The 14,776-nt window shown below is 39.8% G+C and overlaps 1 protein-coding gene across 2 annotated transcripts in view; it reads left to right on the top strand.

Moving 5' to 3' along the window:
* The window catches only part of atf6 (activating transcription factor 6), a 305,742-nt gene extending 291,548 nt beyond the window's left edge, over nucleotides 1-14,194 (top strand). The window contains exon 15 of one of the 2 annotated variants that reach the window (XM_048539583.2): nucleotides 11,740-14,194. In XM_048539583.2, coding sequence (XP_048395540.2) covers nucleotides 11,740-11,969 — 230 coding nt within the window. In that variant the 3' untranslated portion in view covers nucleotides 11,970-14,194. The remainder of the gene's footprint in view (nucleotides 1-11,739) is intronic. The other variant, XM_048539582.2, reaches the window with a different exon arrangement.
* Nucleotides 14,195-14,776: the final 582 nt, after the last annotated feature.

Below are 14,776 nucleotides of genomic sequence, written 5' to 3'. Positions count from 1 at the left end.
TATTTCGCTTGGGAGCCCTGCAGCCCAATGGCATCAATGTGGATTTCACAAGCTTTAAAATCTCCCCTCCCCCCACTGCATCCCAAAACCAGCCCAGCTCGTCCCTGCCTCCTTAACCTGTTCTTCCTCTCACCTGTCCCCTCCTTCCACCTCAAGCCGCACCTCCATTTCCTTACTACTTACCTCATCCCACCCCCTTGACCTGTCCGTCCTCCCCGTACTGACCTATCCCCTCCCTACCTCCCCACCTATACTCTGCTCTCCACCTATCTTCTCCTCTATCCATCTTCGGTCGGCCTCCCCCTCTCCCTATTTATTTCAGAATCCTCTCCCCATCCCCCCTTTCTGATGAAGGGTCCAGGCCCAAAACATCAGCTTTTGTGCTCCTAAGATGCTCCTTGGCCTACTGTGTTCATCCAGCTCCACACTTGGTTATCTTGGAATCTCTGAAAGCTTGTGTTACAAATAAACCTATTGGTCTATAACCTCATGTAATGTGATTTCTGACTTTCTCTTTTGAGTTTCTATTAACCAACAAGTTGGGCTAGTTTCCTCTTAACTTGAATACAAGGAAGCTTGCAGAAATTCAGCAAATGGCTTTACTGTGATTTTAGCTAATGTATAGATGGGGAAGTGTTGCCTATATCCCCTGCCTAAGAATTGGACATATCCATGTGTCACTGTGCCACACAACAGTGTCCTGATAAACAAGCAAGACATTGTGTTGTTTATTCTGGCTTTTATGCATCACGGTGAGCACTAGCACTCATGTTCATTGTCAACTGTATGACTCACTTCAGCAGAGTGCTGCAAATTTGTACTAGTAGCTCACCAGATAGGAATTTCTGCATAGACTGCTCAACCACAAAAAAAAGAGCCATCGGTAGTATAGGAAAACAAGAGTTTGAGTTGCTCGTAATTTGCCTTTCAATGATATAAGAATGTTTGAATATTTATCCAGACACTAAATTTGAAATTTGGGCAAAAGAAGTGTATCTTTTATGATGAGCCCCTATTTTCGTTGGTGGCATATAAAATAAGGCAAAGCATCCGAGACAGTGGAAGAGCATGAAAAAGAACTAAATTGGCAGGGTCTCAGAAAGGCAGATCCGGTTAGCTTTCAGCTTACTCGAAGCTAGTCCTGTTGGAGAGAGGCTTCTTCTGGCCATTTCTCCACAATGGCCATCATACTTTGAAAACAGTTCATTGGTTGTTAACTGCTTTGAGAGATCCTGAAAGGTGAAAGAAATTCACTTTCTTCCTTGTTTGTTATTCTACCTTTTTGCCTTTATGCTTTTCTTGTATCCAACATCCAGCAATAGAATCTCTGCTGAGATGAAGTTTTTTTGGGTGACTAGAGGTCCTTAAAGATACTTTGTGAATGCACATTTGTTTTTTTCTTTATAATGTGAACTAGTGATACTCTTCAACATTTTCTACTTTCTGTTGAAACTGGAGTTAAAAATTGGCCCAGATGCCACATCCCAACCATTGACCAGTCATGATTAGAAATTCTAAGTTGGCTGAATTGTTGACGATATATCCATCCAAATCTTAAAAGGATGTCAACATCACTCTATACCTCATTTCCTCAGTCTAATTTCATCATATAACTTGACTTAATTGAAGGAGAATCTTTTCCATGTAAAACCTTCATTAGCATTCTGAATTGATTCCAGCTTGAAGTAGCAAAATTACATGGTTCTCAGGATGTTTCACAAACCATGAATCTCTCTGGCTTGATTTGTGGGTGCCTAAGAACAAACTGAAGACTACAAGAGTTAAATTCAACAAGAAGATGAATCTATAATCAAAACTGATAGATGTTATGTAATTGCAATAGTGCCAAAAGGCAACATCATTTTTAAATTGTTTAAAATATGTTAGGATTGCTTTGCTGTGTTCTATTAAATCAGTTTGTCCAACAAACAAAGATTAAACATGGCTGGAGGAAAAATCTCAAAATTGTATAAGAAACAGCTAATTAAGCATTTCAGAAAATTTCTGTTGAGTTGCCTGTCAGCTTGATTCCTGCAGCAAAGTGTTATTTGTCACAATCGAGGGCAAGGAATTGCTGTTTGTGCAGTGAACACCGCTCTGTTGAGTTATGATTTAGCAGCATGAGGCAGCGCTTTTTTAATAGAATCCCAACAGTGTGGAAACAGGCCCTTCAGTCCAACAAGTCCTCAGCTCTGAAAACAGCAGAAAATAACACTTCCTCCAGGTATGTTTCCTAAGCTAATCTTGAGCGCTTGTTTCAAACTTTCCAGAGTTGCACAGCACATCCTGAAAACTAGGAGAGTTTTGTATTGTGACACCATAAAAAGTATGATCCATTCTGTTAGATGTTCTTGAAAGAATGCCATTTGAGATGCCTTTAAGTTTCTGAACTTTTTTTTTACACTTAGCCTTCTGCTCCAGATACAACCCATCATATTTTTATATATTTCTTGAGTTTTTTCACCTTAAAGTAACTACTTTGCCATACAAGTCTCCTTAAAAAAAATGATTCTTAGGAACTGAGTTTCCCAGCTTCCAGATATATATAGAACTAACTGAATGAATTCTGCATCCATGAACAATGGTGTACCTTGACAGAAGTAACAGTCAACTAAAAGTTCCTCTCATTCGTCAAAAGGAATTTCTATTCATGCAACAACAACTTCACTTCCATTAGCTGTTTACTATCACTGGGTTATAATCTCGATGTCTGGATTGCCCTTTATACAGTTTTTTTTTGACATTATAATTTTGTGTCGTTGGTGACCAGAACTGAATTGCATCATCTGCAAATTTACTAACCTAATCATCCACCTTTTCATCCAAGTAATTTATATATATCACAAACAACAGAGGTCCCAGTACAGATCCCTGTCGAACACCACTAGTCATGGACCTCCAGCCAGAAAAGCACCCTTTCACCACTATGCTCTGCTTTCTGGGCGAGCCAATTCTGAATCCTTACGGCCACGACACCATGGAACCCATGCATCTTAACCACCTGGATGAGCCTACCACAAGGGACTTTGTTGAAAGCCTTACTAGAATCCATGTAGATAACATCCACTGCTCTCCCTTCATCAATCACCTTTGTCACCACTTCGATAAATTTAATCAACTTAGTAAGACATGACATGCCACCTAGAAAGCCATGCTAACTGTCCCTAATGAGGCTGTGCTTTTCCAAATGCACGTAAATCCTACCACTAAGAATTTTCTCCAAAAGCTTCCCAACCACCAACATGAGACTGTAGTTTCCTGAGTTGTCCCTATTTCCCTTCTTCAACAGAAGAACATCATTAATTGCTCACCTGTCCTCCAGGACACCTCCAGTAGCTTATGAGGATACAAAGATGTTGGTAAAGGACCCAGCAATCTCCTCTCTTCCCTCTTTCATAACCTGGGGTAGATACCATCGAGCCATGAGGACTTATCCACCTTATTGCTCTTTGAGACCCAACACCACTTCTTCCTTGATCTCAAAATGCTCCAGCATATTAGCATGATCCATACAAATCCCACAATCCTCCATATCCTTCTCTTAGTGATTACCGATCTCACCCACATCCTCTACCATTAAGCACAGGTCCCCTCCTTTATCCTTGAGTGGTCCTACTTTCTCTTTAGTTATCCTCTTGTTTTCCGTGTATGTATAGAATGTCTTGGGATTCTCTTAAACCCTACTTTCCAAGGTCATTTCATGGTCCTTTTTTGTTCTCCTAATTCCTTGCTTGAGTTCTTTCCTACTCTTTATATTCCTCATGAGCCCCGCTTGATTTTAGCTTCCTAAACGTGACTTATGCTTCTTTTTCCGTTTGACTAAATTCACAACCTAGTGGTTGGTGGGTTAGTGGGTCAAAAGACCCTTTTCTGTGCTATGAATCTCAATAACCCCATAACTGAAGGAGCCAAAACTGTTGACAGCCTTCCAGCTGTAGTCAAACTAGTGTCCTCTATACTTTTGGAAGGACCTCCCTATTTTTGTACTCGATTCCCTTTAAAATAAAGGCTAAGATCTCATTTGATTTTCCTCTGAGCTGCTGAACTTGCATGCTAGCTTTCTGTGATTCATGCACAAGGATTCTCAAATCCTTCCATGCTGCAGCTTTCTGTACTTTCTCCATTTAACCAATATTCAACTCCTCTGTTTTTCCTGCCAAAGCACATAACCTCACATTTTCCTGCATTACATTCCATCTGCCAAGTTTGTTCAGCTGTTTGTTTTTGCTTTCAGTCTACTGACATTATAACTCATGGTTGGTATCGTTATTAATTGTCCTCATCTGCGTTAATATCGGTAGTTTACTATTTTACATGTTGCTTGTTCTTGCACCATGCGCACTGACCCTTTATTGTGGTTAATTAATTGAAAAGAATGTAATATCTGACTTGAGTTAATAGATTCTGAATCTCACTGTCTTTCCAGCAGCAAAAGGGAGGCAAATGTCGGATTGAGACAACTACATAAAAGTAGCAAAGGAATATACTCACTGTAAGAACATCTGAAATTCCATTAGAAAACATCATGAGTGGTACCAACAATGACGAGTTTCAGTTATTCAGTGAGACTGGGTAGGCCAAGAAGGATGAAGAGGATCTTTAATTGAGAAATTCAAAATGGTTAGGAGTTTTGATGAAATAGAGAGGGACGAATTGCTTGCACTAGCGGGAGAATTAGGAAGCAGTGAATTTAGATAGTTGACAGAAGTTCTGAGGGAGGCCTAGATGAAATGGTTTTGCCCAATTATCACGAAAACTGAAATGCACCTTTTATCACCCTTTTAAAAGAAGATTCATTTATAACTTTCAAAAGTTTACTGGAGGTATAATTATGGGGGCAGAATACAGGGCTCTAGAATGTGCTTAAAGGAACAGAACGCACTACTATACTTGACTCACTTTCATTTCATCGCTTTTTAACACAATTTAGTAGTAACTATGGATAGGAGAGGAAAGTGTTTGCTAGGCATTTCTCTGACTCAGCTGATATCAAATGCTTTTATTTTTGATCATATTGAATAGTGATAGTCTTTTGAGATGTCCTGTTGCTGATTAAATAGATTTCATATGTTAAGAAGAAACCTGTTGGTAAAGTGTAAAAAATCAACCGGCTAATTGAATTAGAATTTATACAAAGGAGATGACAGATAATGTATTTAATCTAGAAATGACCTGCAGGCTATTGCAAATGGATTTCACCTACAGTATAACTAGCATTGTAGCTGAACAGCTGTACAAACGTAAGGTAAATAAATCTCAGATACATCTAAGGATTATTCAGGAAATGAAGCAGTTTCAAAACCTCGCAAAATATAAAGTACTGAGTACTGTGGAGATGCTGAGGAACTTGAGCAATAGGGATATTAATCCATTCTTTCAGAAAGATAGCGACAGTAACTCAAGAAATTGCAGGCTTGTGAGTTTGATGCCTATTTCAGGTTTAATCCCTTATTAAATAAAGTATGATTATAGAGCTAAAATCACAAAAGATGACCAATATGGGGTTCACAAGCATGAGGTTTCACCAAGCTAATTTACCAATTTTCTTTGTAAGTGTGATAAAGGAGTTTCATGTGGTGCACTTGGATTTCATTAGGGCCTTTGGTATATTTTGTCAAGAAAAGCTGGTGCTGGAAATGAAGAAAGCAAAGATTGGCAGAAATATTTTATAACAAACAATAATTGGTTGACAAAGAGCACCAGAGTTAGTTGTGTAAGAAATGGTTTGAACCCAGGAAAAATTTATCAGTGAGATTCTTAAGTCTGTTTTGGGATCTTATTATGATCCCTGTCATCACATCTCATTCAACTTGACATAGGGTCATAATTTTGCACTTGTGCGAATCTGGGCTCGAATCTTCTTGTAGGGCTGTTCTATCATGGACTGCTCAACAACCGCTCTTGTACTAGCTGATGACCCTCCCCTCCAGAGTTCACGCTTCCTTGAAGTGTGAAATCTGTACCCCAGTGTTTATTCACAAGCATATCTCCAGTCTTTCACCAACAAAAGGACCGGTTCTGGTCGCCGTATTATAGGAAAGATGTGGATGCTTTGGAGAGGGTTCAGAGGAGGTTTACCAGGATGCTGCCTGGACTGGAGGGCTTATCTTATGAGGAGAGGTTGACTGAGCTCAGTCTCTTTTCATTGGAGAAAAGGAGGAGGAGAGGGGACCTAATTGAGGTATACAAGATAATGAGAGGCATAGGTAGAGTTGATAGCCAGAGACTATTTCCCAGGGCAGAAATGGCTAGCACGAGGGGTCATAGTTTTAAGCTGGTTGGAGGAAAGTATAGAGGGGATGTCAGAGGCGGGTTCTTTACACAGAGTTGTGAGAGCATGGAATGCGTTGCCAGCAGCAGTTGTGGAAGCAAGGTCATTGGGGTTATTTAAGAGACTGCTGGACATGCATATGGTCACAGAAATTTGAGGGTGCATACATGAGGATCAATGGTCGGCACAACATTGTGGGCTGAAGGGCCTGTTCTGTGCTGTACTGTTCTATGTTCTATGTTCTAACAAGAAGTTTCATCAAGCTAAATCTTTACTTGTGCTTTTCTCTGCGCTTCCAACTTGCTCAGCTGCATCAAGTAGACACTGATTAAGAATTTTCAGTCCACGATATCAGCTATACTGACCTATTAGTGACTCTTGGCTTCTCCTGAAACAGTACAAGTTCCAGGTGGAGTGGAAAGTGAGGACAAGTACCAGAGTGTGCTTCCAGGAGGGAGAGGAAGGGAAGAGAGTAGACGTGTGGAAAATGTGGCAGACATGGTCGAGAGCCCTGTCATCATAATTAATGTAAATCCCCAGTTGAGAAAAGAAAACATCTTAGAAGTGCTCTGCTGGAAAGTTGCATCATTCAGATACATGAGATAGAGACTGAGGAACTGGAGGAATGGGATAGAATTACTACGTGGTGCATTGCATCTGGAAGTGTAGTCAAGGTAGCTGTGGGAATCAGTCGACTTATAATGAATATTAGAACTAGCCTTGACATACAAAAGTCAAGGAAGGGAAAAGTCAGAGATGAACCATGTGGAGACTGGCAAAGGATGCGCAATTTTTTTTATTCATTTATTAGATGAGGGCATTGCTGGCTAGGCTAGCATTTATTTCCCATTCCTAATTACCCATAGGGCAGTTAGGAGTCAATCACATTGCTGTGGAGCTGGAGGAACTCAGCAGGTCAGGCAGCACCAGAGGAGTAGGAAAGTCGAAATTTTGGGTCAGGACCCATCAGTTCTGAAGAGCGGTGTTCCTCCAGCTCCACACCATGTTGGACTCTGACTCCAGCATCTGCAGTTCTTGCCATCTCCAGGTAAGTATGGCAGTTTCATTCCCTAAAGAACATTATTAAACCAGATGGGCTTTTTTCTCCTGACAATCAACAGATTCAACCATTCGACCAGGCCCAAAACGTCAGCTTTCCTGCTCCTAAGATGCTGCTTGGCCTGCTGTGTTCATCCAGCTCTACACCTTGTTATCTCGGATTCTCCAGCATCTGCAGTTTATATTATCTCTGTAAATTGCTACTTTGTTTTTGCAGCAATGCGAGATAGTCACTTCAAAATGTAGTGCATTTCATGACTGAAGTCTACATGAAAGGAAAAGGTCAGAAAGATTCTCAGCTCAAAATTGTTGCTGTTTGTAAATTGCCTTCATATCTTAGCTGCTTTGAATTTCTGTCAGCTAAAAGTACAATCCAAATTAATTCTTCATTTTGGCGAGCAATGTGTTTTTTTTAATGTTCAATAGTTTTTACAGCTGCAAATTTCAATGATCACGCTATGGTCCAGCAGGAGTACAGTTCACAATTTAGGTACAGAGTTTTTCTGTTCGTGTTTGTCACAAGAGCTCTAAACTAAGTTCCCTTTAAAGCAGGATGTGTACCTCGAATGAACAGATGGGTACCAGACTGTGAAAATGCTTTTTGGAAAGTACGTTTTATTTTAAAACTAAATGTAACTGGTACATAGGTTAGCTCTGTTTTAAAGCAATCTCAGCGCTGCAGATTGAAGAGATACACATTTAATCCCCCAATTTAATCTATGTCTGACCATTGTGCCAACTACTATGTATCCTTGCAGCAAAAAACAAAATCAAATGAGAAAGTCTGCTACCCCCCTTGAAGCAGCCAAACTGTAGAAGTATTCCAAGAAATCGAAAATAAAGTTAATTGCTCCAAATGCAATGATTGGTGTTCATTTAGTTTCCTTTAAGAGCACCTTCCAAACCCCTGGGGTCTTCCATCAAGAAGGACAAGGGCAGGAGATGCATGTGAGCACCACCATCTGCAAGTCACACACAGTGTTTACTTAGAATGATATTTCTGTTCCTTCAATTTTGCTGGGTCAAAATCCTCCCTAATAGCACAGTGAGGTCCCTCCAACCAATGACTGCAGCAATTCAGGAAGACAGCTTGATACCATCTTCTCCAGGACAATAAATGCTGGCCTAACCAGTGACACCTATATGTCAAGCCCATGAACAAACGCAAAAAAATTAACTCTGTATTGATAGTTAACCAATATCACTGCATTAGATTATTTGGCTATTTAACTTACTGTGTGCATATTTATTGGCATATTTCAACATATTACAACATTAACTGCAGCATGGAAGTACTTAATTAGCTAATGCTTGAAAATATTCTCAGGTTGAGAACGGTGTGTCAGAATTTTTGAGGGTATGACAATTTAATAACAATCCAGAGGTTTGGATTCAACATTGAAGACGCTGAAAAGTTAAAGTGAGATGCACTTTTCTCTATGCAATGACTGAAACAGACAGGCAGGAAGTAACCTGCACCTGTAAAGAAGAAGGCAGGCTACGTTTCTGTCATTCATTAGAACTGCAGGTATGCCAATACCTGTATGGCACCAAACTAAAGGAGTGTTGTCTACGCGTTGAGTGTTTGCAAACAGTTCTTTCTGCATATACAGTTTGTGTTCTGTGTATTTGAATTACTAACATACAACAAAGATCTTCCAGCCCATTTTGTTTATCCATGTAGCTAGACTCCATAGACCTCACTTCCTCCTCAACTCCGATCAAAACTAAATTTAATCAGGGGTTCTGAAATTGAGTAACTGGACATGAAGCATTAACTGTTTTCTCTTCACAGAGGCTGCTGGACCTGCTGAGTTTCTCCAGTAATTTTTGTTTTGGTTTGTTGTACAAAATTTTTTTTTAAAGGAAACTTGGATTTTCACCTTTTATTCCAGTTGGAAACATCAATCAAGTTTAGATCAAACTTTAATGTGAAGAACTTTACAGTGTCTAATGGCATTCTAGTGATTGCAATGAATCTCCATTTCCCAAATTTCTCCCTTTTCTCTCTCTGTCTCTCTCTCACACACAAAGCTCTGGAATGAGTGCCATCTGATTGAGAGACCAAGTTTTTTTTTAAACTCATTTCAGCTTGTCTTGCGACGAAATACCACATATCTCACATCACAATTTTGACTTTCTTATTTGTGTCTTCCAGTATGAGAAAGTAGTAAATCAAAATATTTACTGCCTCTCCCCGGTTCTATTCTGGCTAACATTGTTTTAACATGCTCACTTCTTCACTGACAGCTCTCTTGCAATAGAAAAATACTTCAGCTTTTGCCTCTTTTGCTACTCTGTTTAATTTTTTTCTCTAGTTTCTTCTAGTCACTCGTTTGATGAGTTGTCTAACATTCTCAGTCATCACAGTGCCCCTTCCAGTTCCCTCTTCAAAACATTAGAAACAGATGTACTTCCTAACAACTTTTAGTTTTCCTGCTAATCTAATGAAGGCCTCACTTGTTTAATATAAGCTTTTGCTCGTCCTTGATGCGCATTTGTCTTCCACATTCAACACTACAGAATCACTACAGTGTTATGATGCAGACGGAGGCCATTCAGCCCATTGTTCTGGCACCAGCTCATTAAATGAGCATCATTGTTGAGTGCCAATCTCCTGACTATACCTTTACATTATTTTATTCAAATAATCATCCAATACTCCATTGAAACCTCGATTGGACCTCCCCCCAACAACATTTCCAGACTCTGCATACCATACCCTCACTACTTACTGACTGAATTGTTCTTTCCTCACTTCTCCCTGGCTGCTTTTGCCCATCACTTTAAATCTGTGCTGCTTGTTCTTGTTCCTTTTACAAATTAGAACAGTTTCTCCCTATTTACTCTAGTCAGCATTTTCCTTTTAACATACTCCTTTTAATGATGTTGCATCCGTCCTCTTGATGAATACCCTCCTTCACTCTATTCACTTGAGTTATACTTTTAGCTTGGTCCCTTAGTAGTTATAAACTTGTTCTTCTGATCTTGGCGTATCTGATTCCAAGAAGATGTTAAACTTAGTTGTGCAATCATTCTTCCCCAGGCATGCTATAACTTTTATTTCTTGTATGTTATTGAGTCATCTGATACATTGGATTTTCAACTAAATTAGGCAATATTTGAATAGTTTGTTTTGTGCATATTCTTATTTGTGACCCCCTTTTTTGACAATGAAGACACTGAAAAGTTAAATTGAGATGCACTTTTCTCTATGCAATGACTGAAACAGACAGGCAGGAAATAATCTGCACCTGTAAAGAAGAAGGCAGGCTACGTTTCTGTCATTCATTAGAACTGCAGGTATTCCAATACCTGTATTGGCACTAAACTAAAGGAGTGTTGTCTATGCGTTGAGTGTTTGCAAACAGTTCTTTCTGCATATACAATGTCTGTTCTGTGTCTGGGGGGAGGAGGTCTGGTGATGCCGGCACATGGCTGCGAGTGTCTGTTTCAGGACTCGCAGGGAGAAACGCTTCTGAAGGGTCTGAATGCTCTGAGTGTAGAGGTGATCACGGTTGGGGCCAAATTGGGAAGGCTTGAATGTGGACTGTAGTCCATTGGGGATGATCCAGTTCCGTAGGCAGGTGCTGAGGAAGGTGATGTGACTGTGGTACCTGGTTTGCTTCAGGACATGGTCGAACAGTTTCAAGGCTGAAGAGATTACAAGAGAGTTGCAGTGGGAGAGAGATTCGCTGAGGTTGGTCCGGAGGGAGGAGTCTGGTGATGCTGGCGCGTGGCTGCGAGTGTCTGTTTCAGGAAACGCTTCTGAAGGGTCTGAATGCTCTGGGTGTAGAGGTGGTCACGATTGGAGCCAAATTGGGAAGGCTTGAAAATAGTCTGGTGATGTCGGCGCATGGCTGTGAGTGTCTGTTTCAGGTCTCTGCTCTCTGATGAAGGGTCTAGGCCCGAAACGTCAGCTTTTGTGCTCCTGAGATGCTGCTTGGCCTGCTGTGTTCATCCAGCTCCACACTTCGGTATCTCTGTTCTGTGTATGTTGGTTTCCTGATTTTCATCTAGCTTGTTGGGTTTTTTTATTTGTATCTATTATCTTGATAATGTAACTGCTAATTTAGTCTGCGTTAGAATTGACAATCAGATTCAGAAAACAGTTAGCTGAGGGAGAAAAGGAGTTGAGAAAATAATGTGTAATTTGACAGTTTTTAAAATTGGTTTCACAGCTGATATGTGGAGAAAAAGAAGATTGCGTTTTCAGCTTGAAAGCAGTGCTACTCCAAGCTCACTGAACTCAGTTTGGCAATGGTGCTGGAAAATATAATTATAATGTCAGGAATCACAGACTGGATTGAGTGAATGCAAGTGATTTGTAGTGCTTTGATTCTAAGTCAGAAAACAGTGCAGTCCTCTCTCTAGGCTTGCTAATTTGCTATTCTGTGCTTGTATTTCAGAAAATTTCATCAATGACCCAAAAGATCATGAGGTAATGATGCAGATTGATTGTGAGGTGATGGCCACCAGAATAATTCACATAAAATCATCATCTATACCTTCCTTTCTGCGAGAGCAACGGGAGAATCACACTGATTCATACCAGCGTCCATCACCTGCGCCTACCCATGCAGCACCTCACATCATCACAGAGTCTACCCATGGGAATGTCTTCAAACTTTACCAATAGTGTTTGGTTTAAACCATATAACATCTTGAATCTCTAGACTGTGTGTTTTCCAAAGGGTCATAAGATCGACTTTGAATCTAAAGGAGCATGTCAATCAATTCTTGTATAACTTGGAAAACAAAATTATCAAAGATTTTTCTTTATAATTAGTGAAAATATTAGCCGATGTAGTACAACTTAAAAACAAAAGCAGAAATTGTGGAAAAGCTCAACAGGCCTAGCAGCATCTGTGGAGAGAAATCAGTTAATGTTTTAGGTTCTGACCCAAGTCGCTGGACCCAAAATGTTAACTCTGATTTCTCACAACCGATGCTATCAGACCTGTTGAGCTTTTCCAACAATCCCTGTTTCTGATTTCCAGAATCTGCAATTCTTTCGGCTTTTAGTACAACTTAATCCAGCTTGATCTATCTTAGGTGATTCTGATCAACCGCCTAACTTTTACACAAGTCTGTATTAAACTAAGGTCTATTTAAAACAAAATGTTGCTTTGAACGGATTATACTTGTGAAATATCACAATCTTTGGGAGTTGAAATGCTTGAAGGAGAAACCAACTATATGTATTAGATGAAAGCAATAATACTAAGCATTCTTAATCTTCTGCAAAATTGCTGTTCCTAAAGCCAGCATATCAGCAAGGTGATATATCAGTGTAGCTTAAGATAAAAATATGGAATGGCTACATGGAATGAACTATAGTACATTCCCAAAAATATTCGAAGACCACTATAGAGCTTGTTTTCCTTTAATTTTTCACTTTTGCTCGACAAATTCCTTTTGACAATTTTGGCCAGTTTGTCTATTCCATGTAAGCTGGACCTGTGATTGCAGCAACTTAAAAAAATATGCTGAATAATCTGAAGGAGGCCATGCGCGGCAATGTTGTGAATGAATTCTTTAAAAATGTGGTCTGTTCAACACTGGACATGTTTTCTCCTCCTATCTCCTCCAACCCTGGTTTAGGATGCTCTCTGGACCATAAACCAAAGCTCCTAAAGAACTCAGGTACTTTGTCCTAGTTGTTTGGTTGTTGTTTAAATGCAAGCCAAGTGAGTCCAGGCTACTTGCCCATTCCTGCATGATATGGTTCCTGTCTACCTGCAGGGACTCCTGAATTTATGGTCAAAGCAAAAATCCTGGTTCAGTCGTCTTTTTCACTGCATGAGTTTGGCAGTGCTGCAGCAATGTTGCCATTTCCCATTACTGTCCAGGTCGATATGAACCAACTTTGGATCACTGAACAATAATCAGACCTCAGACACTTGAATCAGTATCATAGCATATTATAATTTATGGGCATTTAAATTTGAGCTTAAATCTCCACTTGCCTTGACAGTTCTTGTCCAGACTCAGCAGTTTAATAGAACATTCTGCTCAATCAAATATAAATTGAGATATTCATATCCAATATTTGGATGAATTCATCAGTTCATTAGAGTTTATCAGCTGCTTGATAGCAGGGTTGATTAATCAAGGCTTACTGTTTGCACCATTGTCTCAAAATGCACATCTCTTGCTCCCCCATTATCACCAAGAATTCCACCTAGCAAACCTGTTTAGTCTCATTCCGGTGACAACTGCTGTCCCTGTCAGTAAATTACCATCATTTGAATCCACTTAATCTAGAAGCCAAGAAACATCTATTATATTTTCATTTAATATTCACACATACTACCCAAGATTGTTCAAGGTGCAGCCTGAGAAAGCTGATTGTGCATGCTCTGTTCAGGGTCTTTAATTTGTTTCTTACCTACAGCTCAAGAATTGTGAACTTATTTTTAAATAATGTTGCACTTAGCTACATTTTTCATGTTCATGCTTTCCTCCTTAATATCAGTTATTTTGAGATTCAATTTTTTCAGCTAGTTCTGGAGAAACTGTGAAGTTGCAAATGTTCTTGTGCATTATTAAAGTTTATCGTTGGTGTTCTGCTTGAGAAATTCATATCTGCATTTACGAAACACCATTAAAATTGACATTCTGTGGTAAATCTTGTGACATCTCCCTAACCTGTTGTTGAATTTAAGTTTACTTTTGCTTTGGCAAGTGCAACACAAAAGTATTCCATCCTTTGGATCATGATCAGTTGACACCAAAAGTGAGGTCTCATGTCTCTTATGCATAGCGCAGGTTTTCTCGTATGAATGTTCAAGAAGACTGGGATTTGTCTGCAGCAGGAGTAAAAGCTTTCAGAAGATCTTGTATTTATTGGCCTTTGTTTTGGGAGCCACCTCCAACTTTGAGCAAGGGAGCTTAACCACGAGTCATTATAACATTGGTTTATTAAAGGACATAGTTGTTGGCTGTCTATAGAATTCTCAGTCTGGACCATTAAGTTCCCTGTCATCAACATCCCACTTCCGAATGCCAAAAATAAACTCCCTTTTTGCTTGTACTGTGGCTTCAATCAATATCCGTAAGCAGGCACATGGAGCATATTTGTGTAAATACACCCTAAATATTTGGTATTTACTATACAAGTTCGGCAGTTTGATATTCTTGCAAATTTGACAGAACAACAAAAGTGTCTTGTGGGTTGAAAGCATCTGTAAGTATACGAAATGTCATTCATTATGCCAGTTTTTTTAAACCTTATTCATTGGCTCTCCTTGCCTCATCTCTCCCTTCCTTTTTCTCCCAAATTTTCAGTCTTCCTCCCTCACCCAGACCTGAAAATCTGTTCGGCCTCTGAGGCCAGTGCTCTCAAAAGCTGTTTTCAACTTTGCTCCCAACTCCACCCCGCCTCAGCTGATCTGGTGCTGGAGCTTTTACCTATGCTTTTGTTTCCACTAGACTTGACTATTC

The sequence above is a fragment of the Stegostoma tigrinum genome, chromosome 8, assembly GCF_030684315.1.
Source record: "Stegostoma tigrinum isolate sSteTig4 chromosome 8, sSteTig4.hap1, whole genome shotgun sequence".
Lineage (NCBI taxonomy): Eukaryota > Metazoa > Chordata > Chondrichthyes > Orectolobiformes > Stegostomatidae > Stegostoma > Stegostoma tigrinum.
Note: the sequence above shows the minus strand (reverse complement) of the source record. Positions and strands in the feature narration are given on the sequence as shown.